We start from the raw sequence: 25380 nt of genomic DNA on the forward strand, positions 1-25380 counted from the left end.
AATTAAACAGTTACTATTTTTAATTTTAACAATACATAACTTGTATGTATTATATCTTAAGACATACAGAACAAATTAGAAGATGCTACATAACTATTTTTTTACATATATTCAGTTCATCTTATGTGTAACGGTAAACACTATAGCTAAATGCAGAAATATGCCAACTGTACTTATTACGAGAGCATAGATGCACATTACACTTTTAGCTACAAGGTTATCTTCATATAATAATTGAAACTGTTATAGCTTCAACCAAACGTGCAGATGTATCAGATATTGAATATGCTCTAAAATTCATTCGATTAGAAAAACAACTTATTTATCTCTACTCAATTATTTTGAAGCATTAAAATACATTTAATCCATCCTTAAGTTTATAATAGGCCTAATGTTTCCTTTTTTGGAATCAAGTAAATAATGTCATATATTGAAGTATGTCTTAAAGCTTTCCTGGCTATCGGCGAGTGAGTTGTGGAAAAGATTCCGAGCTTCTTAAAGCTAACGGCACTCTCATCTTCATGGTAGACGTTTCTCATCAATATTATATATTGTATAGCGCATTCAGATTCAGTGTTGGTCATTTTCAACTTGCTCTTTGAGATATTCTTTCTCATAAATTAAATTTTATGCATTATTATTTTCTGTGTGCACAGTGAGGACATAAAATATTGAATATTTTACTGTAAGCATCCAGAATGTCAACTCTATAATGCTGTAATCAACTTACAACTTTTACTGTAATAACTTTCCTGATGAAACTTCAAAATAATTAATGTCTTGATGAAGTCTTGGACAAATGAGATCTTATTGTTGAGGAACTGAAATTTCTTTGCTGATTGCACCACTCTCTTCATTAAGCTCTTATTAACAAAACTGATGGAAGGATACAGGTAACAATGCATGAACTGAGCATTGCAAGATCTCTGAGTATGAAGTGTAGCCATCTGTTTTACAATTAGCACAATTACAAGCTTGCAAACTCATTCTGTTTCCTTGTTAGTTCAGAATCTGTGCACATGCTATTGATAACGTAAAGAGTTATCAAATTCTCAAATGAATTGTCATGAAAAACAGTTCTGTTTGTAGAAATCTGATTGTTAGTAAGAACACATGTCAAATGCAAGAACGTTACAATTCACACACGCGCATGTTGTAATACTTAGAATATATGTCCTATAATAATATTCGAAATGTTACCTTTAAAATGATATCTTCAAGGAAATCCAACACAATGTATGAAATTTCAAACTTCTAAATAGCCTTTAAATATAATTTATAACAATCAAGTTGAGTAACGTTAGAAACAGATTAAAATCTTTATCTAAAAATATACTAATTACAAAGGCGGTTTAAGTGAGAAGGAGTGACATCTATGCTGTCATATATTGTCAGTTCAACACCACAACTCTAATATGTGATAATACCACACTGGAAAAATTGATTCTGTATACAGTACTTTTACTCCTGAGTTTATATTTCAGAACCATATCCTTGATGTTTTTCATGATATTTCCGATATAAATAAAAGACTCAATTAAGTGAAAATTATATAAATATATTTATATATTTCACAGAGATATTTACAGAAGAGAAATTCAATATGACGAAGTCATGGACATCGACATTGTGATGAAGAATATAATGAAGAAAGATTCATCTGAAAAGAATGAGGAAAAACAAGTCAAGTGAAAGTCGTAAAGTTTCTTAACAATTCAATAGCAAGCACACAAACAATGCTTTCCGACAAATACATATGACTCTGACAATTGCAAAATTAATTAATGAACATAATGCTTTGTCATGTGTTACATTATTTAAAGCAAATTCATCCTAGACTACTTAGTTTTACGGAATAGAATAATGTTTATACTTTTCGTTAATAACAGTGGAAAAAGACGATATGATATGTACTTTCTCAATGCAGTTTCATTGTTCTGAGACCATAACCTGAGGGGGGTAGGGGTTGAAACTTCCCCCTTTGGGAATTTCTGAGACTGCCTTGACAGTTTCCGATTGTAATATAAAATGTGTTTTTGAATTGTATGCCAGAATAGAGTTGCACGTAAAAATACGAGGGGGTTATCAAAAACTTCAGGTTGTGATTTTTTAATGGACCAAATTAAGAAAAAACTATCAATTTTTGCAAAATATTGACCATTAAATTAACACTGTCGATTCTTGATAGTAGCACATTTCGGAGCCACACACACTATTGCCAAGTCTGATTAACCTATCAGTGCATTTCTTTAGTATAAAATTACATTATCTTTTCATGATAAAGCTGGATTCTAAATAAATCCAAGAAATGTTTACAGGACTAATCATCTGCCCCTCCTAATAACTTCAATTATGATTTATTATATGCTATATAAACACAGATAAATTATTATTTACACAAATATTTTGTATTTTAGAAAATATTTGGTACAGGTTTGGATAAAACATTTGCTGTGTGCAATTTCACGTTTATAGTGCATTGTGTTGAAGATATAATGAATATAAATGCATCAATTGATACAGCCGTGCGTGTAATTATTTTCTTGGTGTGTTGTTGACCGAAACTTCTGATCCCATGCATTTTGAATGCATTAAGAGAAGATAAGGTATTAAGATGAATCAAGAAAGACACTGGAACTCTTTCTTGTGTTTGAATCGAAATTTAATGCATGAACGGGTTTCATTGCAACTTTACTTCATATGACTCGTTTTACCATTTATGCATATTTCTATTGTTTTTATAAGTGCTTATTAGTATTGCGATTGTTAATTTATTGCTAATGATATCTGAAAAGATATCTGGTCTAGCGGGTCTAGTAACATGATTAATAACAAAGTGTGCCTATGCAAAAATAAAATGTGTCTTTAAATTGTATTGTACATAAATACGAGGTACGATCAAAATATTCGGCCCGTATCCAATTTTAGTAGGAAGATACTCAATATCCGATGCATTGCTTAAGGCTATAGTTTTTGTGGGCCTTTGTTAGTTTTTCTATGGGGTGTTAAATGTTAAAATCTTTGTTTCGCTTACCAGTTCAACGCTTGAGAAGGTCGTTTAACCAAGGTATCCCTTGTAGGCGAGTGGGGCAGCGATGGCTGGGGCAGCAGCGTAAGCTGGGGCGGCGTAGGCTGGAGCAGCGTAGGCTGGGGCAGCGTAGGCAACTGGAGCATGGGCAACAGCGGCGACTGGAGCGTGAGCAACAGCGAGAGGGGCAGCGACTGGAGCGTGGGCAACAGCGACTGGGGCAGCGACTGGGCGGGCGACGGCGACCTGTCCAACGTGGAGGGAGTTAACGTTGGCGTAGGAGGTGGCCACTGGGACGGCGGCCTTGGCGACCACTGGGGCGTGGGCGACGGCGAGAGGGGCGGCGTGGGCAACAGCTAGTGGGGCAGCATAAGCTGGAGCAGCGGCGAAAGCTGGGGCGGCGTAACCGACGGCGGCAACTCCGGGCTTGGCGTAAGCCACAGCCACGCAGAGGAGGACGCAAGCCTGTTAGAAAGAAAAGAACACGCTTAATAAAATGAAAGATACCGCACTAATGTACACACTGTGCCTTCTGGAAATCGAACCAGTAGCCTTTCAATAACTCAAGACATGCTAATTAATTTCTTTACATTTCCATTTGAAAAATAACTCAAATTCATTACAAGACCAACATAAAATGTGCATTGAATATGAGAACCTTGTTTGTACGCCATCTTTTTACTCTTGGATCAATCGCAACAATGAGGACCAATGACGAACAATTTAATGTACGAAACACAATGGTCCCAACGACATTGCCTTCAACACTTGAAGATTCAGGACACACTACATATTTTGGAAAGGTTCATGGTGATAAGCCTAACAGACTTTTAGACTCTCGTCATTATGAAATTAAGTAGCTGTAATGGTTGCTTAGTTATTCACAATAAATATGTATTTGTTCAGAAACATAACTTTGCTACTCATACTGTGTCACATGGAATTTTGATTGGTTGGTGTAATTAAAATATATTGATATTCAGGCTTTAAGGGCACTCAGACAGTGGTCCCAGAAGGTCTACATCACATTGTGGTCAAGGTTTAACCTCATGGTGTTAAAATGGTGTCGATTACAAGCATTTATATGTGTTTTTGCAACACCGCTGAGGTTAAATGTTTGACCGAAATGTGGCGTGGACTTTCTGGTACTACTAACAGATTACTTATTGCAAATGGTTAAACTAATGATACGAACTTCAAGTAAAACATGTTGTATAACTTTGAATCCTTGGTAAGCAATGGATATGTCATTGATATTTGACCCACTGTCTCTTTCATCAGTTCATCGTTCATCTTCATCTAAGCAATTAACCCGAAAGACAGAGAAGTGACGTAAGGAAGAAGACATTTTAACTGTAAAGCAGCAGTAAAGTAGACTAGTAGCAGGATGTTAACACTTTCTTTTACCAGTCACGATACAAACCTAAGCAATTCAAGCAATTAACATATAAATGACTTCCTTTATGTTTTACACCAACTTAATTGGAAAATTTAAGAGGAAAACAAAGTACATTTTACTTTTAAGGAAGCGAATTATACCTTTTTTTCTTTCTGATGTTCTATCTGAACAAATTTAAATTAAATTAATTTTAAAGCCTTCCCGATTAGCTTTGCACTAATGCTGTTGATTTATAATTAGAAGCTCACGATTCAATTTAAACTGTAGGTCCGCTTCTATTAGGCCTCAGAAGAAAATCGGTGAGGCTACAATTCCCTTAGCCAAATATTTAATGAAATAGGATTCAATAATTTGCTATAATGTTACTTAGTCTAAAACATACATGTTAATGTTTGAATTGCTATATCATGTATTGAATAAATCCAATGTGGAATAATTTGAAATTCGTACGTTTTAAATGTTTCGTTAAATCTCCCTGGATTTAATGCGATATGCCAGGGTTTTCTTAAATCGAACTGAATTGTGAAACTTAAAATGTGATTTTGAACCCTTATACTGTAAAACTGGTTAGCACTTTCTTCATGTTGGTGTTAAATATTGGTAGTGATATTTGATAAGGTGACCATTGTCACTGTTTCGTCGAAATTTAAAGTAAGCTATTATTTATGCTCAAATGGGCTAATCGGTATCGGTCCTACAGTTTATAGTGGGATCCGAACCGAGGATCCCTTCATTACAAGGTCAAAGTTAACACTATGTCATCGGGAAGGTCTGTCCTATATGATAGCAACAGCATATGGCATACTGCCATTTGCTTGATACCAATCTGTAGTTACAAACTCTTGCGATTTTCCCATCACGGTAAAGAAATACAATCAAAGCGAATGCTAGGATGGTACCTTCAACGAAGAGCGTGAAAGCTTCTTTCCACTTTCACTTCTTCTTCTGCATTTTCATTAACCAAAAGGGATTAAAACTGTCGGTAAATAAACTACAAAAAAGTTGCGCAATAGCTCACTGATTGGTAGGGCCTGCCATAACGGATTTTCCATTGGGCGATACGTGTCAACGCATCCAGTCCCATTGGGGCTGTTTTCTGTCATTGGAGACCAGTGATCGCCACTGCTTCCTTTCAAGTAGCTCTCAAATTGCTCTCACGATGAGCCAACAGCAAAATTTTGGGGACTCCCACCGGGAATCGAACCCAGGGTCGCTCGTACCAAAGGCAAGAGCGCTAGCAAGAACTCTCAACTACAAAAAACGTAAGAATAAGCAGAGATGTCGTTAGGAAGGGGCCAGGGGGGGACCCTGGCCTCACCAGTTGCAATTGTGGCCCCCTCAAACAAAATTTTGATCCATTAAAAATCCATTAATAGCTACAACTTAAAATTTCCAGGGAAATATGCAGCATAACTACACAGGGAACAAACTTGCTATTCTGAAGAAAATCTTCAGAAGCAAATGTATTACACAAAAATTTCCACAACAACGTAGCTTACTGGTTTATAACCAGTCATATAATCTGCCTACCTGGAAGTTACCCTTGGCCCAAGTTCCTAGAAACCAGAGGTCCGAACTTTTCGTTACAAATGACCCTTCCCTTACAAACGTAATCAAAGTCTCTGCCAAGAGGTCAACAGTAGGGGATCGAGAGATACATGGAATTAAAATTTCTCCCTGCTCTAACTACAGAGATTTGTGTTTCGTCCCGAGTTGCCGTGGGCGATCAATGTGCAGTTCAAAAGTGTTGAAGTACGTTTCCATTTTTAATAGACAAACTCCCATTTTTGTGACAATTTTTACATAATTGTTGGACCTGTCAAAAACAAATCATACAAGCTATATATATATTGTTTTGTTTAGCTTTAGTTTCTGCTAATAGTTTCATAGAAACAAATTTCAAAATTTCAGATTTGGCCCCTCCAAACTGAATAACCTAGTTACGCCTCTGAGAATAAGCGAAGGAATCAAATGTTACCACAAATAAATGTTTAGTGTATATTGTTACACACACACTTACTATTACGTTTAGTGTAACAGTGATTAATAATATATGACGAAAATGAAAACGATATCATTACCTAGGAATCAAACAGTATGTTCTGCTTGGACTGGCTTTGCACAATTTCAAAGTGAACCATTACGAAAGAATATGGTGTTCAGCTTTAGATTAATGGCTACACATTTTGGTTTGGGTTTTATTACAAGTCCACTTTTATGCGCAGATAGGGTAATCGGGACTGATCCTATAGTTTAAAGTTGAACACTACAAATTTAGACTGATTCCAAAGAACTCCCTCTCCCCTCCCCCACACATACACAATTTGTGTGCCATGTATTCGTAGCGTAAGGCCAAAACAAAAATTTAGAGCTGTTGAATGGGCCATTGCGTACGGTTTCGATCGCAGGAGTATCGGTTTCACAGAATCAGACCACGCAATACAGACACCACAGTCACTACCATCGCGAATGCCCACTTGCTCGTAAAGAACCACTTAGCACCATATTCCTCGGTAATGTCCTCTTCAGAACGCTCAACCATAAGGTGGACGTCGAAAGAGGTAAATTTCAAAAGCTACATTTCCATCCCAGAGTCGACGTCCCTACACTGGCAACCACAATATCTTCCAAGAAGCAAGCGGTCACTTACCAAGACCTTCATGGTGATGTGTTTGGTAGTGGAACTGAAAACCACGTAAGCGATGTTAAGAAACTGATGCGGAGACGTGATCCGAACTAGAATTTATAGCACGAAGATCACGCTAGGCCACACCCTCCTCTAATCCATCTTGGCAACGCCTCCAAGGAGGTGATCTGCATGTCAAGGTGCTTGCAACACCTTTCCCTACCCTTCTTCAACCGGCTATGACCCCACCATGAGGAGAAAACAAACATTGCCCAGAGCTCTAAGACCAGAAGGTGTGCCCTTATGTAAGTCAATCGACATAAACGGAAAAAAAGAAGCCACATCTGGCAAGGCTGAGTATCTTCCAGGTGAAATGTGTAACACCAGAGTCTCAAACATTTGAGTCATGCATACATATATGGTTTTTCCTTTTTTTGTGCCCCTTGGACATCGTGTCGCGCTGTGATCATTTACACTTACCAATCACACATGTGAGCCAAGGACGCTGTTAATGATTCAACCAGTAGCCTTGTTTGTTGATTATAATATTCATGCTTCACTCTTCACCACTCTTATCCTTGCAGTAAGCCTCTAGTGCATCATTATGTCCTTTTCGATATGAAGGAGGTCAACGATATTGCAGAAATAGTCTGAAAATAAGACAGCCATTCTCATTTGAGTTCGATAGTAGCTAAATCTGTGGCTGCTGGGATATGTAAGATGATACCTCGACAATCCTCCTGAGTTGATTAATTGATTTCGTTCATTTTACTTCGCTTTTCTGCCACTTGGTTAAACGCAGATTGATTGAGGTGGTGTTTTAAGTCCACTTTATGTACGGTAAGGCTAATCGGGACTGGACCTACAGTTTAAAGTGGGAAAAAATATAAATATCCTGACGAAGGCAGTAATTTATTTTATTAAAAACATAAACTAAACGTAACGTTTCAACCTTCTAGCAAGGTCTTCATCAGACTCTGTATCAAGTACAAAAGTAACAAGATACCAAAAGCAGGGCATTATATATACACAAAACATTACTCCCTCCAGACTATTAGAAAGTTGCGAAGAATGCAAACAAGAAAAAGGAAAACAGAGAAGAGGAAGGGATTATCTACGAAGTAGAATGTAAAGAATGTCAGAGTGTGTACATAGGAGAAACGAAAAAGAGACTGAAAGATAGGTTGAAACAACATAGGGATGATGTACGACTTAAGAGAGAGAGAAATGCGATATTTAAACACACGAGAGAAACAGGACATGACATAGAGTGGGATGAGGCTAAGCAGATAGGAAGGGAGAAGAGAATGCTAGTGAGAAAATGGAAGGAAGCCAAGGAAATAGAGAAGAAAGGTGAAGAAGACACAATGAACTGGAATGGGGGACTGAAGTTAAAAAAGAATGGAAGAAAGTGTTAGAAAGAGTGGAAAGGACAAGAGAGAAAGAGGAGAGGAGAAGGAAGAAAATGAAGGAAAAAGAGCATGAGATATAAAGCCCAACCACATTCTATATGGAAGCATATATTTTTAGCCTTTTAGGTGAAAGTTCAGTTCACAAGTGAAAGCCACCTGCTAGAAAGTTCCAAAACAACTTTCTAATAGTCTGGAGGGAGTAATGTTTTGTGTATATATAATGCCCTGTTTTTGGTATCTTGTTACTTTTGTACTTGATACAGAGTCTGATGAAGACCTTGCTAGAAGGTTGAAACGTTACGTTTAGCTTATGTTTTTAATAAAATAAATTACTGCCTTGGTCAGCATATTTATATTTTTCATAATCATGGAAACAAGGCTTAATGGTGTTATAATTTAAAGTGGGATCAGAACCACTACGTGTCTCCACCGGGTATCCACCGGGACCCCTTGATCACAAGGCGACGACGCTAGCACTGCGCCATCGGGGAGGCCAATCGCAAAGATTAGTGATGATACGATGTAACCGATGAAGGGACACTCACAAACAACATCCATGCATGCCCAGCTAGGATTCTAACCAGGTACCCCTAGCGTCGTAGCGCACAGTACTAACCACTACGCCACTTAGGTCGGCCTTTATGGGTCCGAGTCTCGGTTAGAGAACAAGAAGTAATCCCAAGGAAAGAACGAATATTGATTGACTGGTTGATTTAGTGTATAGTACTTGGCTTTTCTGCCACTTCTTTCTAATCGCGACGATGAGGATGAGTGAGAAGATGAAATGGATTAAAGAACAATCACAGACGCACAAGAACAGCACACAACAGGAGGCCCACGGAGGATTATACTGGCCCTGAGTCCAGACACCAGAGACTCGATAGTCTGCAAATAGCAGTCCGGTGTGTGCTACGTGGAAGGTCTTTGCGAGACAACCTTACACTTTGAAGGAACGAATAGATATGATATGATAGCGCCCTCTAAGTCAAAAGAACCAAACGTATGGGATCAGAACCCACAATTCAATGTACACCTCGGTAACGTTGATGCACTTGTATCAGTGACAAATAGCCTAAGTAAAGGTCTCATTGATCTTAGAAATTTTGAACGCTCGAAGGACCCTATTCGTATAACGTACAAAATGATAGGGTATTATTCGTACCCTCTAAGTATTTTCCATAATAAAGCACGATGTAGCAGTAGCAATTTGATCCCAGAAAATGAAGAGATATGGATGAATTTGCATTACATCAAGAACAGTACAAAGTATTATACTCTTGTTCTACTATTACTATTAGGCACGACAGAACTATTGGAAGATAGGAGGAAGCGGTAAAATTTCAGAAATGTTCAGAGCTGTTACTAGATTACAAAATTTACAACTTATCTGTACGTAATAATAGCACTAATGTTGAGAAACTGAAGAATATAAACTGCACATTAAAGATACTTTTATTTGATCATGCAGAGAAAGTACATGTGGCGCATTCTAAAGTTGTATATGCGTGTATGAAAGGTTCTTTTGTAATGTGAGTTTTACAACGAAGTTAAAAAGAAACGTTGGAAGGGAAAGACGAACGAAACAAAAAAAACAGTAAAATACTGTAAAAAACACTAAAAAGAAGAATTCACACTAAATGAAACTGCCGTTCAATCTTCTTATTGAATGTTTAGCACGTCATTGCTTTTGGATAGTTTTGGCAGGTACATATAGTCAGGAGTGTGCTCAGGAATACATTTCGAGAGGGGTTTTCACAGTGTCTTAATATTCATAATATATTATCATATGATTTTATCGCAGATACTTCGTAATATACTCGTGTATGCATATGAAACCCGCGAATTCTTTTTATCGGATTCTTCGAGCATTTAGTAAATGAGGACAACTAGCACCATCTATTGACTTACTTCGACAATAAAAGCCGGAACTAAACGAAGCCAGCCGGAATGACACGAGAGCGCAAGAACGAAGAAAAAAGAACACTAGAAAGCGCTGAGTTTCTGGCATGGAAATTCTGCAAGGAGAACCTTTCAGCGCAGCGCATTGAAATGGCTCCCTGCACAATTTGATTTCATAGGAGGCAGATAAGGGAAATTACGTTTCCTCAGCGTGACGCCGTTCGGTGTTTGCCATATTGATCAACAACTTTTATGCATCTTACATGGACATCTGCAGGATTTCTTTCCAGGCGAAGGCAAGCAAGGTATTATTTTTCCAGGAGGGAGCAAAGGAGGCAGATTTTCCCCCATAACAATGATGACCTCTCAAAAATACTGTTGCAGTCTGAAATTATCGTATACCTTCAACACACTTATAATAAACATAATGTACTGTGACTGAAATTTATATTGATTGATTGATTTAGTTTATTTTACTTCGCGTTTTGTGCCTCTTGGCTAATTTGCGAAGATGGGGATGAGTGATGAAATGATGAAATTGATGAATGGACATTCACAAACAACCAAGCCCGAGCGGGATTCGAACTCGGGACCCTTGGCGTCGCAGGGCGATGTGCTAACCACCTTTTTTCATAAAAAGGAAAGCCCCTAAGCGGAAGCTTTCCCCATCACACTTCATTCACTCATATGATTTCACTCAATTTTCAATTTCAGGACTTTTCAGGACAGACAATCCCATACATCCATGTCCGAGTCTTCTTGATGGAGACCATCAAGAAGAGGAAAAGAAACTGGTTAGGACACTGTCTAAGAAGGAACTGCCTGCTAAGGGATGCCTTGGAGGGAATGATTGAAGGAGGAAAAGTCCGTGGAAGAAAGAGATATCAGCTTATGGAGGATATTAAATTAACTGGGTCGTATGCTATTACGAAGCGTAAGGCAGAGAACAGGGAAAGCTGGAGATTGCAGTGAAAAACCTGCCAATTAGGCAGAAATCAATCAATGAATGAATGAAGTAGACATCAAAGGGCGTTCATCTTTTAATACCACTCTAATAATATTTGCACATACTCAAAAATATTTTGAGAGCTACTTTAACTTATATACATTTTGCATATACACAAAGTCCATTCTATTGTTCTGGTAGAGCTGAAAGAAGAGTAAAATTACAGCAGAGAAAGAGGCGGAAAAAATCAGTAAATAGGAAGAATATGAACGAGAGAGAAAGGGTACTCGTAAAGAGAGAAATAGTAGTGTAAGGAGATATATCCAGCAAGACAGGAAGGGGAAAGGTAATGTGAGATAGAGGAAAGTTGCATATTGTACTAAAAGGAGAAGTACTTGGGGCAGGGGAGGATAAGAGAAAGGAAGACAGATGAAGGAGAAAGAGTGTTAGAAAGAGAGAGATAGTAAGAAAGGGAGAGAAGACGACAAAGGGAAACATGAAATAGGATGGTAGAAAAATGGAAATAGAAAGAGTGGAAAGGAAAAGACAAAGATAGAGCAACGAGAGAGAGAGAAAGACAGAGACTCGTAGAAAGAGGGAAATAGTAAGAAATGGAAAGACAAAGACAAAGGGGGACATGAAGAAAAGACAAAGAGATTAGAAAGATATAAAATCGTAAGGAGAGAGAGGAAATGAAACATACAGATGAAAGAAAAAGATTCGTGGAAGGGGATGATTTTTTATTTTATTACTAAACGTGCCGTTTTTGCCACTTTTGGCTAATCGCAACGATGACGATGAGTGACAATATGATAAAACTGATGAAGGGACACTCACAAGGAGCACCGATACCCATGTCTAGCCCGGGATTCGAACCCGGGACCCATGCACTTACCACTCCTCCATGGATATCGATAATAATTATTGTCGTATAATGTCAATCCTAACCATGATGTAATTACGAGGGTTGCTGGAAACGTTTCTGCAAACTACCACCAACAGTGGCGCTAGTGTTCCACTATTATAAAAATCGGAAGAATAGATATTTTTTATGTTTAAATTATCTTTGATTGTTTGTTTAAGCCTATTCGTTTATTTTTCACGGCAGTTTGAAGAAGTAGTTTCGTGTGAGAAATGGAAATTTCTCGTGAACACTTTCGGCCAATGATTTTTTATGATTTCAAATGTAGTTTAACACCGAAACAATGCATCGAGCAACTTCATTTGGCTTTTGGTGATGAAGAACCATCCAATAGGATTGTGTACAATTGGTTTTCCGAATTCCAGCGTGGTCGCACATTTCTCAGTGATGAATTTCGTGAAGGTCGTCCATCCACGTTTGTTGTTGCCAGTAATGTTGATGCTGTGCGTGAAATGATTGTGAGAGATCGGTATGTGACATACCGTGAGATTCAGGCATCCTTGAACATTGACATGAAAGCAATACATACGATTTTGCATGGTCATCTGAACGTACGGAAACTTTCAAGCCGTTGGATCCCACACAACTTGACCGATGCTCAAAAACAAGCTTGTGTAAATTAGTGTAAAGAAAGGCTCAAAACATTCAACCGAGGAAGTCAAATTTGGTGTACTAGCTACATCGATACGGGGGACGAAACTTGGATCTATTCATACGAACCCGAAACTAAAGAGCAATCCACTGTTTGTGTGTTTCAAAGTGAGCAGAAACCAACAAAATTGTTCGTTCGAGGAGTGCTGCCAAGCTAATGATTGCTTGTTTCTTCGGTTATACCGGACATGTGGCAACGATAGCTTTAGAAGATCGAAGGACTGTAAATGCTGAGCGGTATACAACAATTTGTTTGCCAGAGGTCATCAATGAATTGCGTAAAACAAACCCAAATCGTCGCATTATTCTTCTTTTTGTTCCCACACATGAAAAATAAGATGCGTGGTGAGCGATTTGTGTCGCCTGAAGCAGCTTTTGACGAATTTCGAACAGCGGTTTCTGAAGTATCAGCTTCAGAGTGGAATAAATGCTTTCAAAATTGATTTGAGCGTATGCAAAAGTGTATCGATCTTTACTTTGAAAAACAATAAAGCCATTCCCAGAATTTCACATGTCTTTTTTTCATATTGATTGCAGAAACTTTGCCAGCAGCACTCGTATTAATATTGTTATTTCCACTATTGAAGTCTTACACATGCCTGACGCCACCGTTACAAAACTTACAGGTTACAAAACTAGGTTAGTGAAGGAATAGACAGATATACGGCGTTAACTAGACAGAGTATGTTACCACCATGTTATCGGGGACTCCCCACGGTAGGGCGTAGGCGTCGAAGAACATTTGACCCACATAAAGAAACTTCGGAATGCTCTAGAAGACAAGGATGTTGTACATACAACTGGTACCGTTAAACGATTCTCCGTAAGGATTTCGAAATGACCAATGGGCGTATGTGTTGCTGCGCTGTTTAAAACACACCCAGCACAGGCTGTTGCGTTGTGACAGCATGCGTGATTCATTGATTGCATGCCAATGTTTCCCACACTTCTGTACATGCCGGTACGCAAAGCAGAAGGAAAGTGACCATGAAAAGAACAACACTGATAACTTGAAACAATAGCTCTTTTGAGTATTTAAATCGTGATAAATATATTCATAAGCGTGTATCAATAGCGTTGGTTATGGAACATGCATATAGAGTTTCCCAATTCTTCTTCAAGCTCCCCTAGACGGTTTGAAACTTAAAGAAGTTTATTTTAATTATTTTACGTAGCTTTCCTTCCACTTTGGCTAATCGAGACTATGTGGATGAAGATTGATAAGTAGACCAGGGATTTTTAAGTTCTAAAAAGTGTGGTTTTAAGTTTCTAAAATAAGCTCTAAAATCCCACACACATTCTCGATCTCGGCCATTTTGGAGGTGATGTGATAGGCGCCACTCTGCGGCTGCCTTTACCTCCCAGGGTTGCCCCCAGGTACCAATTAATTTGAGGCTGGGTGAACCCCAGGAGTCGCTTTATCCGGGAACAACGCAGGAAAGAATTGAGACTTTAGATGAGCCACGCGGAAGATCCGGGAATATTACATGTAAATATTTTAAAAATCCAATCATATATCACAGACCTATAATGGAAAACATATGAAGTCAAGCCTTCGTTTCTTTTCTAATATTTGTTACATTTAAGATACGTCTGAGAGAGAGAGAGGGTTTTCATAAAATATAATAATAATATAAAATTAGTGTCGCATTTTTAAAAGTTTAACCGTGGTCGAGCGAGATATCCTTTTATGCTTAATAGTATTGAAACAGCGTAACACGTCTCGTTATTTATTTTACAGTTTGATGTTTTACTTAGGAATATATTGATTTTCAATTTCACGTTGCTGCGTAATGACGCGGGGGGGGGGGGGTGTCATTGCCAGTCCTGAAGTAGATTAAAAAAACTTAAAATGGTTCAAAATTCCTGAAAAATATCGATTAGATAAAATTGTTAAAAAACAAAATTTCAAGCGAATCGTAAGAAATTTTAATAGGTATATATAACCAAATTATAATTTCCTTGCAACATTTTCAAAATTATCCGCAATTATTTTAATACTAATACTTTAAAAATCATCCTGGACATGAAGGATGGGAAATTGACAGAGAGTATGTTTCAGATAAGTGCGTCATTGAATTTTTTCGTCACCAAAAAGACCAAATATCTCTGCCTGATATAAAAATCTTGTAAAACCTTATATATATATATATATATATATATATATATATATATATATATATATATATATATATATATATATATATATATATATATCAATACCTGATAAAAAATAGTTCGATGTAGGCACACAAACCTACAATAGGTTCTAACAAGGAAAATAGGTTATTTTAGGCACTATAAAAATTCATCAGTTGTTGCATTTGTTAATGAAATGCTGAGGTAACGTGTCATCTCTTGTTTCCCTGCAAAGGAAACACTAGGTTAAAAACGGAAAATCCGAGGTCTTCTAATAAGACAAGATAGATGAGGGGACATTGTTACCAAAAAGTCAACCTCACTTCCACATACATCCCGGTAACTGCAAAGTTGCAGGTTAACGAGGGTATGGCGCCTGACCTACTGCCAGTATAATCCTATGTAGGGTTATGTCTTGTCCTTATATGTGTTGAGTGTCCCTTTTACAGCCTCAGCTTTTAATCAAGGTAAAGAAATTTTAGTCCTCAGATTGATTTTGTGATTTAAGTCCACTTTATACACAGTTAGGCCAACCGAGACTGGGCCTACAGTTTAAAGTGGAATCAGAACCACTATGTGCCTCCACCGGGTATCGAACCCGGGACTAGTCCTCAGATACAAGTGTTGATTCTAGCAATGTCCCCGTATACTGTGACGGGTGCAAATCAGGTCCTGGTATCCGTAAATTCTAATGGGTTCCGCTGCAGGACCGGAACCTTTTCTCTAACACAATTTAAATTCGGTCCAAGTTGAGTATTGTTTCATTGAAAAGAGAAAGGTTCCCGGACCGTATTTAAATTGATCTGAAAAAAAAAAGGTTTCCTGTACCGTAATAAAATTGAGTCTCCTGGACCGGAATTGAATTTATTTTTAATTCCTCGACCTTTAACAACCCTGGTGCAAATAGTCCAAATGCTGGCGCACCCCTGAGATTTTATTTCAATCAAACAAAACAGACCGGACGTGGAATAGAACTTGACATTTGAATGACTTCAAGGAAGATCACTCCCTTACATACCAAAAAGGAAGAATGTTTACGGCACCAGTTAAGTACTCATGGTCCTGAATGTATGCATGGACCCCCCCTGCATAATGAATGTCCATCTAAAATTTATATATTTCATATATAATTTAAGCTGGACCGTGTGGCCGAGTGGTGTCGGCCCCCGTGGCGGAGTGGTAAGCACATCGCGCTACGACACCGGGTGTCCCGGGTTCGAATTCCGGCCTGGGAATGTGTGTTCGTTGTGAGCGTCCATTATCGTATCCTCATCTTCGCGATTAGCCAAAAGTTACAGAAAAGCGAAGAGAATAAACCCAATAAATCTAATTGCATTTATTATACAGGGTATCTACACGAAACCTGCCTGATTAAAAATTACAATTGTGAGGAAACTATTCAACATAGAGTCTTTTCCCTAATCGCCTCTACCGTTTCCCACTGCGTAGGAACTTTTCGTAGCAAGTCTTAATTTTCTTTATGTCTGATGGCTCCTGTTCAAACGCACGTCTGAAATGTCTTTGGCCTGAGATTGGCTATTTCCTTTCCGCATATCACACCATGCACTGCACTCTCTCTCGTGCTGTACTCATCGGTGCTAATTACTCAGCACCTATAAAGAAAACAAGGTTCTACGTCGAAGAATTTCCTCACAATTGAAATTTGAAATCAGAGAGGTTCTATGTGGACACCCTGTATACAGCGGCATTCAATTCACAACTTGTTTTGATTTTCTACACAGAGCTGCTATTTTGCAAACGTGAAAAGAGTATTCCTCGTTCATAATTTATTCCGTCCTAAACATTTTGCCCGCAACCGATGCACTGGTGTTTGCACTCACGGCCTCATGGGACTGTTATGTGATGTCTTCGTGTATTTGTGATTGTCCTTTCATCTTGTCACCAGCCACACTACTTGGCGTAGTGGTTAGAAAAGCGCGTTACGACACCAGGGCTTCCGAGTTCAATTAATTGATTGAGTGGGTGTCTTAAGTCCACTTTATGCACAGTAAGGCTAATTGGGACTGGACCTACATCAGACCCGGATTTCCCAATAGGCCTCATAGGCCCGTGCCTAGAGCGGCAGTTTGTTTGTTTTAAATTTATAGGCTAAGGAATACCTAATTCTCGGATTGCCTCTTTTTTCTCCGAACATACGAATGGAATGACTTAATGTAGTTGTTTTGTAAATATAAGTTAAGGAATAATATTTATTAATAGAGAAAGGCTAGCAGGGCTCGGAACTAGTTTACTAATTTGTTGCTTTAATTCCCGACGTTGTTGCTTCGAATGTCTAGTATTGTGCTGAGCCGGGTCGGCGATTGCGGCAAGAACGTGGAGCCTCCCGCTTGCTTTGGAAAGACAACCCCGGCTTGGCTGAGTTCCAGGAACGCCGTTCCTTGCTACTGCCGGCATTGGCCGCATATCAAAAGCATGTTATTCGCGTTGAATTGTTGAGAATTAAACTGTCGGCGCAAGCATTATTAATGGGGCTTCGTATTGCACTATTCTACTGTTAGTTGTTCGAGAATATTATTCAAGAAGTAGGTGGTGTGTCGCGTCTCACATTGTCAGGGTCCGACGTGCGTTTGTTGGGTTAAGTTTAAAACGTCATTACGCTCATTATGAGTGATCAAAGAGTAAGACTGAGTGAGTCACAATACAAAAAGAGAAAAGCGGAGAAAGATGAAAAGCAGGAAGCATTTCTGAAGATGGTTCCGAATAGTGTTGCCCACGAGACGAGACTTTGGCCTGTCTCGTCTCGTGGAAATGCTGTGAAATGCTGTCTCGTCTCGAAAATATTCGTTTGTTCTCGGGACACATGATCAATCTCGTCTCGTCTCGAATTTTTAAAAGCCTGTCCCGTCTCGTCCCGTGGGCAACACTAGTTCCGAAAATCACTTCTTTTTTTATACAGAAATGTAATCAGGAAAAAATGAGGAAATTGCCGTTGATGAGCCCAGTGTGTATTCTGTCCTATCACTTATAAAGTAAAAATAAAAGTCTTCTCTGAAAAACAAGGTAAATGTTAAAATGTAATTTATATAATTTATGTCATATCGCTTTGTTACATTTTTGTATGTAACTATTATTTAATTAATACTGCATGCCATTATCAGTAAAAATAGTAATACAGAAAATAATAATTTTTTCATTCTTGATAAACTGTATGGGGCGCGGCAGAGCTTGTTTGGCCTAGGGGCGGCAAAGAGGTAAATCCGGTTCTGCCTACAGTTTAAGGTGGGATCCGAACCGCTATATGCCTCCACCGGGTATTGAACTCGGGAGCCCTTGATTACAAGGCGACGACGCTGCCCCTTCGCCATCGGGGAAGCCCTGCTTCCCCGTTCGAATCCCGGGCTGGCCATGGGTGTTCTTTGTGAGCATTCCTTCAACAATTTAATCATATCAACACTCAACCTCGTCTTCGCAATTAGCCAAAAGTGGCAGAAAAGCGAAGAAAAATAAACCAAACCAATCTTCCGTCATGAAACCTCTCATCAAGGGTTTACCAATACCAACTTTGAAGCAGCGATTCAAATTTCCAGAATCGACAAGGGCGCCACCGTGGCAGGAGTCTGAATCATAGTTAACTAACTCACTTCGATGTGGGAGCTGTACACGGAAAAATCTATGCATTACTAAAAGCAAGATTATGCATAAAATTTGCATCCTTAACCAAACGTCTAGATGCATTCGATCTTGAATAACCTCTAAAATGAACTCCATTTTAAGAACATACATTATGTATTCATGGTCGTCGGGAAAGAGGTCAAATTAAAATTACCTCATTCGAAAGCTTCAAGTATCTATTTTTTTAATAAGCGTTATCTGAAATTGTACTTCGTTGCATTTTGTTATCATAATGAAAAATCTCTAAAAAGTGTCGTTTTTGTCTTCCATTTTGCAAGAACGGGGAACTTAACACCATACAGTTCATAATCAACTCTTGATATAATATTCAAATTTTTTGTACATGAGTAGAAAAAATAATTTAAAATTATTCAATTCTGCTTCAAGAAGGTAACGTCATTACAAACTATGTATTACTCATTATTGTAAGTAAAAATATACAAAATATTTATAAAACCCGACTGATATATCAGAAAGAAAATAAATAGAATTTAACTGTTGTTGCTGTCAGTGTAGCAAACTCCTTGTCTGTTTTTGAATGGCGCCCTTGACTTCAGTCCCTCTCGTCTACCCCTCGCTACGGGCTTAGCCCTACGTTCTGAAGCTGTGTACAGTGTGGGGTATGCATGGTCACGTGGTACTTGGTAAACAATGAAACGAACTTTGAAAGCAACAGTCAGGCATTTGTTGAATCTACTCAGCTCTTCTTACGCATGCGCACAGCGCCTACTTGGTTAAACGCAATTTCCTTGCACTAGCCTGACACTACACTTGGCGTCAAAAAGTGTAGCAAACTACACGGGACTATTAAATCCCTCCGAAACATAGGCGTATGCATTGTGGGAGAGGGGGGGCTTATGCAGTTCACCCTTTCTTGTAAGATCCGTACCTCTTGTAGCTTCCCCAATTATAATTTGTCTTTCCGACTTTACTTCCAAGTCCATTTTGTGCACAGTAAGGCTAATTGGGACTGGACCTACAGTTTAAAGTTGGATCCGAACCACTATCTACCTCCACAGGGTATCGAACCCGGGGCCCCTTGATTACAAGGCGACGACGTTACCACTACGCCATCTGAGAGTCACTCCCCAGTTTTCATCTTAATAATAATAACAATAATAAAGGCCGCCCACAGGATTTTTTCTCAGGGGGGCAGCAGTGCTTAATGTGGAGGAAACGGTAAGATAATTATCATAACGCATCTCCAGAACTAGAATAATTTGCATAGACATTTAATCTGCTGTCTTTCACAGCACCCCTTGTTGTCCATGTTTTCACAGCACAATTCCAAAATATGAATTATATGTAGTTTTTCCAGATATCTCGGTGGGGGGGGGGGGGCAGGTACCCCCTCTGTGGATGCCCTTGACAATAATAAATATAACTCATTAAGTTCATTGTTATTACACGTTGTAATAAAATAATAATCTCCTTCATTTGTACTAGAGGTTCCCGGTTCAAATCTCGGCCTGGGCTTTATTTGCGAGTGACTCGTCATGAGCAGTGACGGAGATTAGAGCGGGCGTAGGAGGCACGCCCCCCACTTTTTCCACTGTTACCCTCCAACTATGCTAATCCTTATCTACCAAGGGAAAGTAAACTGCTTTTGCACCCGCAGTTTTGGCACCTTCCCCACCCAATTTTGGAACCGGATAGCCGCCACTGGTCACGATTATTCAAAAGTAGTACAAAAGTGACGCTAAGTAACAAACATCTAAAGAAAAAGTCAAATATATTGTGAGCTGTATTCAAGTTGTCGTCCATATTTGATTACCCTCTTGTTTCACAAAATTAAGATTCTTTCACTGCAAGTCAAAAGTAAATAATTTGAAATCGATCAATATCGAATTTATTATTTTTTTATTTCTTCTCATTTCTTATAACATTTTTTTCTGTTCCATTATTGCCTGGTTTTGTTGTCTATAATAGCGACTTCCTGAGGTATCCTCTGCTCATATGTGTATATTACATACAGTGCCATCTATTGAGAACTTTTTTTAATATTATAAGTTTTATGCTTGAAATGTCTTGTCTTCCGTTTTGCTTGAAGGTTCCAGCTCATCCGTTTTTCGAGCGGTCGTCAAACAACATCGAGTTCATGCAAGGCTTTAAACTTGCCGTCCACACGTAATATATTTATTTGATCCGTTTGGCATGATCATGCAAGACTGATGACCAGGGCTTAGAAGCGTGACGTCACCATTGGCCAGAATTAAAGTTACTTAACTCAGAGCCCTCTGTAGCCTGTTTAAGGCATCGTAGAACTCTGAAATTTGGTGAATCCACTATGCAGACCATGGGGAAGAGGATGGCGATAAAAAAAGAATTAGTTCAATTTTCCACCACCAGGTTGAAATGTGGCGCTATACTTCCATGATGGTTTGTAAAAATGACGTAAACTGCTCCAATTGGTTATGGATTTGCCTTTACCTTGCAATCTTGCAATAAACGAGAGATTATTTTCTCGCAACTTCCAGCCAGTAACAAATGTATTTCTAATTAATAACTCAGCTAAATCACTTAACGTGCTTATATTTACTGGCCAGCCGGTACGTTATGACACATTTTAGAATATTGATGTTCACTATGTTGAATTAAGAGCTTTACCTTCTAATTAAAGTTGTCTGTGACATTCAAAGTAACAAACGTTTAAATATCTTAACAATTCAAGAATATAAAACATTAAACAAGCAGGTTACAAGTCCTTATCACACTGGTCAGACGCCTTATCATCTTGACCACAGTGACAATGAAACGATCACCATTCTTAATAGCCATTAACCACGAGACCGAGACAACCTTGCCCAGGCCGTCACGTACTTTCCCGTAGCCCACGAATGTTAAAAAAAAAAAAGAAGAAAAAATCTTCTCGCCTTGAGTAGAAAAATCTTATTCCAAAAATGTCCTCGAATTCATGAACACAATTTCGCTTTTCTTTTTTTTTATTATTTGCTTTAGCTCAGAAGTCCATAAGAAAACGCCATTTGTGCACTCGGAGCCCACAGGTGCAGCGAAGCAAAGAAAGAAGGAAAACCAGTTTCACTCTCACTTGTGACCCTGAGAACGGAAAATCTTATGCAAATACTAATTCAATTGCATCATCAAATTTATTTTTATTTCAAAATCCATAAGGGACTCAAAGATACAATTACACCGCTTCATGCGGCCAGTGGAATATAAAATGTTGTTTAAAATCTCACCAGTTGCAACAGCTTACGTAATGTGTTCATATCTATTAACATTGCATACTACATTATTCATTCATTAAAGGTGCCGAAAAACGAAATAGGTTGGCCTACTTCCTTCATCAAGGTCTTTGGACACACCTCCTTACAAACAAGGTAAGCTGAACGTATTTCGTATTACTTAAAAAAAAAAAGAGAGAACCGTTGGATCGAACATGATTAATGCATGACACAAGGTACATGTTATAAGTTCGTTAAAAAAATCATAGATGGCTCTGAATTCAATTTTATTTGGTAGGAGTAGCAAGGAACGATTGATTGATTGATTGAGTCCACTTTATGCAGAGTAAGGCTAATCGGGACTGACCTACAGTTTAAAGTGGGATCCGAACCACTAAGCGCCTCCACCGGGTATCGAATCCGGAACCCCTTCATTACATGGCGACGACGCTACCACTGCGCCATCTGGGAGGCCCAGCATAGAGCGATAATCACCTATTCGAGAGTTTGTATTAATACTACGTTAATGGAGGAATATACACATACTATACTTTTGTTTAATCACAAGGGTTCGAGTCCCGTCCTGGACATGTGTATTAATGTGATAATCGCTTTATCATCATCGTCGCCAAACAAACACAAATGACCTTAATAATAATAAAATTATTAATAATAATAATAATAGTACATAGAAAGCATCCCTTTCGGATTGCACCTCAATGTCATAAACACACAAAGTTCTCCCCCGATGTCGTAATAGTAACGTGGTCTCCTTGTAATCAATGGGTCCCGTGTTCGATACCCTGCGGAGGCACATACTGGTTCACAACTGTAGGTCCAGTCCCGATTAGCGTATCTGTGCACAACGTAGACAAAATTGAAGGTACATAGGGGGATGGGGGCATAGGGCGACACGCATTCTCTATCTCGGGGGGGCCTTCTTGGAGGTGATGTGATCAACACCACACTCTGACTGCCTTAACCTTCAAGGCACACATTAATTAGAGGCTGGGTGAGCCCTAGAGCTTCATCCATCCAAGATAATCGATCCCGGGCTTTCTGGGTGATAGTCAGACGTCCGATTGACTGGTCTACGTGAGGTACGGTCACCCGCAATAAATATTGGACACGTACATCCTGGAATACTCGCTTCCCTGCAAGGCGGTATGTATGTCAACTTGTACCAACGCCGTAGGGTTAGGCAACACGCACAACTAGATCTCGGAAGTTGATGAAAAATCATATTGTTTTTTCTGAGCCTTGAAAACAATGCTAAACCTGGTATCAGTCCGTTTCCCAAAAGTTAGAACGAGAAAACAATGTCTTTATTTTGTATTTATTTTGCATTTATCGGTCTTTTTTTAAATTTTAGGTCATTTTCAGTATTTTTAGGGTCTTTATTGCATTTTTCTTCATTTTTGAGGTTTGTTTTTCGTCTCCCCTGTTGTTTCATAAAGTTAAAATGCAAATGTCAGCAAAATTTATGTATTTAAAATTCCTGACATTCTCCTTGTAGCTTAAGCTTAACAAGTTCGCCACTAATCGCAAATGCACAATATTATTTTTAATAAAGTTTGGCAATGGATGAAATAATTTATTGTGATAAATTTATTTTTCCTTAAAATTGGCCACTGTAATCGAATCATTCTTTGGTTTTATAGTCACAATATTAAAAAGTATATAATCTGATGTAGCCTATGCGAAACACAACTGTATTAGTCAGACTACTGATGTTGCCTGACTACTGTGTGCAAGACCGAATCTGAAAGGAGATGAATGACTTACACTTAAAAATAAAAGCTTGCAGTAAAAATAAAGAACACTAAATTAACATTTAGTTATTGCTCTGTTTTCCTTTGCTTAAATACAGTAAAATTTCACAATAACGGACAGGCCTGGGGGAAAAATAGGCTAAATGTCCGTTATTAGGAAGAGGGCGCTATTGAGAAGAAAGTGTTGTATGTTACACAATAGGATAAGCATGTTACAGTACGAATTTACGAACATAATGTTTTTTTTCCTACATTCAATGAACATAATTCTGTACTACATACGGTGAATTTAAATTTACTAAAGTATCCCTTCATAGGGGAAGATTTCCTGTAAGTGGCACTGCCTAATTTTTTGGCACGTTGAGGAATATTTGTAGAAATTAAGATCTGTGTGGAACTGGCAACATTGGTCTTGTTCCCGCCTCGTTGCCCTGTCTTCCGGTGATGACATTTGCAAGCGGCGTCTATTTCTTTTGCTTTTTCTTGTGGAAAAATCGCGTATATCTGGAAGGCTTCTGTGGTTTTCAAGATTTCTGCTCAATTCTAAGCTGGTAGTTTAAGGAATATGTTTTCATGTTTCTATTGTTATTTATTGTTGTAATGAAATTATTGCACATGGATCTTGTTTAACGGTTAGCTAGACCCTAAAGGAAGTGCATTGACGTCCCATTGCCAACAAATTGTTTAATCGCTGCACTCTTTCAAGGGTGCCAATAATTGGTATTGCTAATGTGTATGATGCCCATTTACTTGGCACAAGGGTCAATAACTAGCGATTTGGAAGAAATAGGCCTTTCATGTTTCTAACTCTACCATGGTGCTATTCAAAACATAAGAATGACGATGCGAGCGTTCTGACTATGATAGCTTTATGTTAACCAGTATTTGCCACCAGTTCCAAGTACAAGCATTCAGACTGACAAGTATTGGTACAGACTTTCGGTATTTAAACCATTTCACTGATTTACTTTCCTGAGTTCTTTCATAATTTTCATTAGGCATATTCCTATTTGAATTGTTTTATAACTACAATATAGGCTTAGCTACTACGTACCCTACAATAACTGTGAATGTTAGAGGCTTAGCACATTGTAAATATGGAGTGCCAATAACTGGGCACAAATGTGACAATAACTGGTCAGTGTGTGCCAACAACTAGACATTATCAGGTTCTGAAAAAAAATTAAATAACTGTTTTCTGTTATTACTATGTCTCAAACGATTTCACTTCAGAATAGGTGTCAAAGTTTATAAAATACGGAAACCCAAAAAATGTACTGATACAATACGTGTAATTCATTTTTTTCTAACTAGTTACCCTTAAAGTGCCAATAACTGGTATGTTTACCCTACATTACAAATTTCAGAAGAGAAAATACAGGTACACGTAGTGTAATCCTTTGTTAAATTACTGCATTCAAAATGCTCTTTCATTTTCAATTGGCTCTAACTATTTCTTGCAAATACGTTCGGTGTAACATGAAACAATGCGTGCTAGTTTGAAATACTGGCCATTGTTGTGTCGAATTCCAGGACTTGCACAGCTTTCTTTCAAGCTGTCCGTTAGTAAGAAGTTTTATTTGCGTTGGGGAGGTAGTTTTCAGTATCCGCGTCTGTTATTAAGAAATGTCCGTTATTGTGAAGTAATATTGCCATTAAGCCCCATGTATTCCTGCCGGAGAATTTAGAGGTGTCCGTTAGGAGAATTTTACTGTAGTTTAAAACACCAAATTATTTTACTACCCTGTTGGAATTTATGAAAAAATCC

At 38.4% G+C, this 25380-nt stretch overlaps 1 protein-coding gene across 1 annotated transcript; it reads right to left on the reverse strand.

The window, feature by feature from the left end:
• Window positions 1-1537: 1537 nt before the first annotated feature.
• Window positions 1538-7164, reverse strand: LOC145980566 (uncharacterized). The gene is made up of 3 exons (XM_083113598.1): window positions 7078-7164; window positions 3035-3493; window positions 1538-1660 (listed from the first exon to the last, which is right to left on the reverse strand). The coding sequence occupies exons 1-2, from the start codon at window positions 7087-7089 to the stop codon at window positions 3059-3061; spliced, it is 447 nt and encodes a 148-aa protein (XP_082969724.1). The 5' UTR covers window positions 7090-7164; the 3' UTR covers window positions 1538-1660; window positions 3035-3058.
• Between the last annotated feature and the right edge of the window lie 18216 nt (window positions 7165-25380).

Source organism: Lepisma saccharinum, chromosome 28, assembly GCF_977018435.1.
Source record: "Lepisma saccharinum chromosome 28, izLepSacc3.1, whole genome shotgun sequence".
NCBI lineage: Eukaryota > Metazoa > Arthropoda > Insecta > Zygentoma > Lepismatidae > Lepisma > Lepisma saccharinum.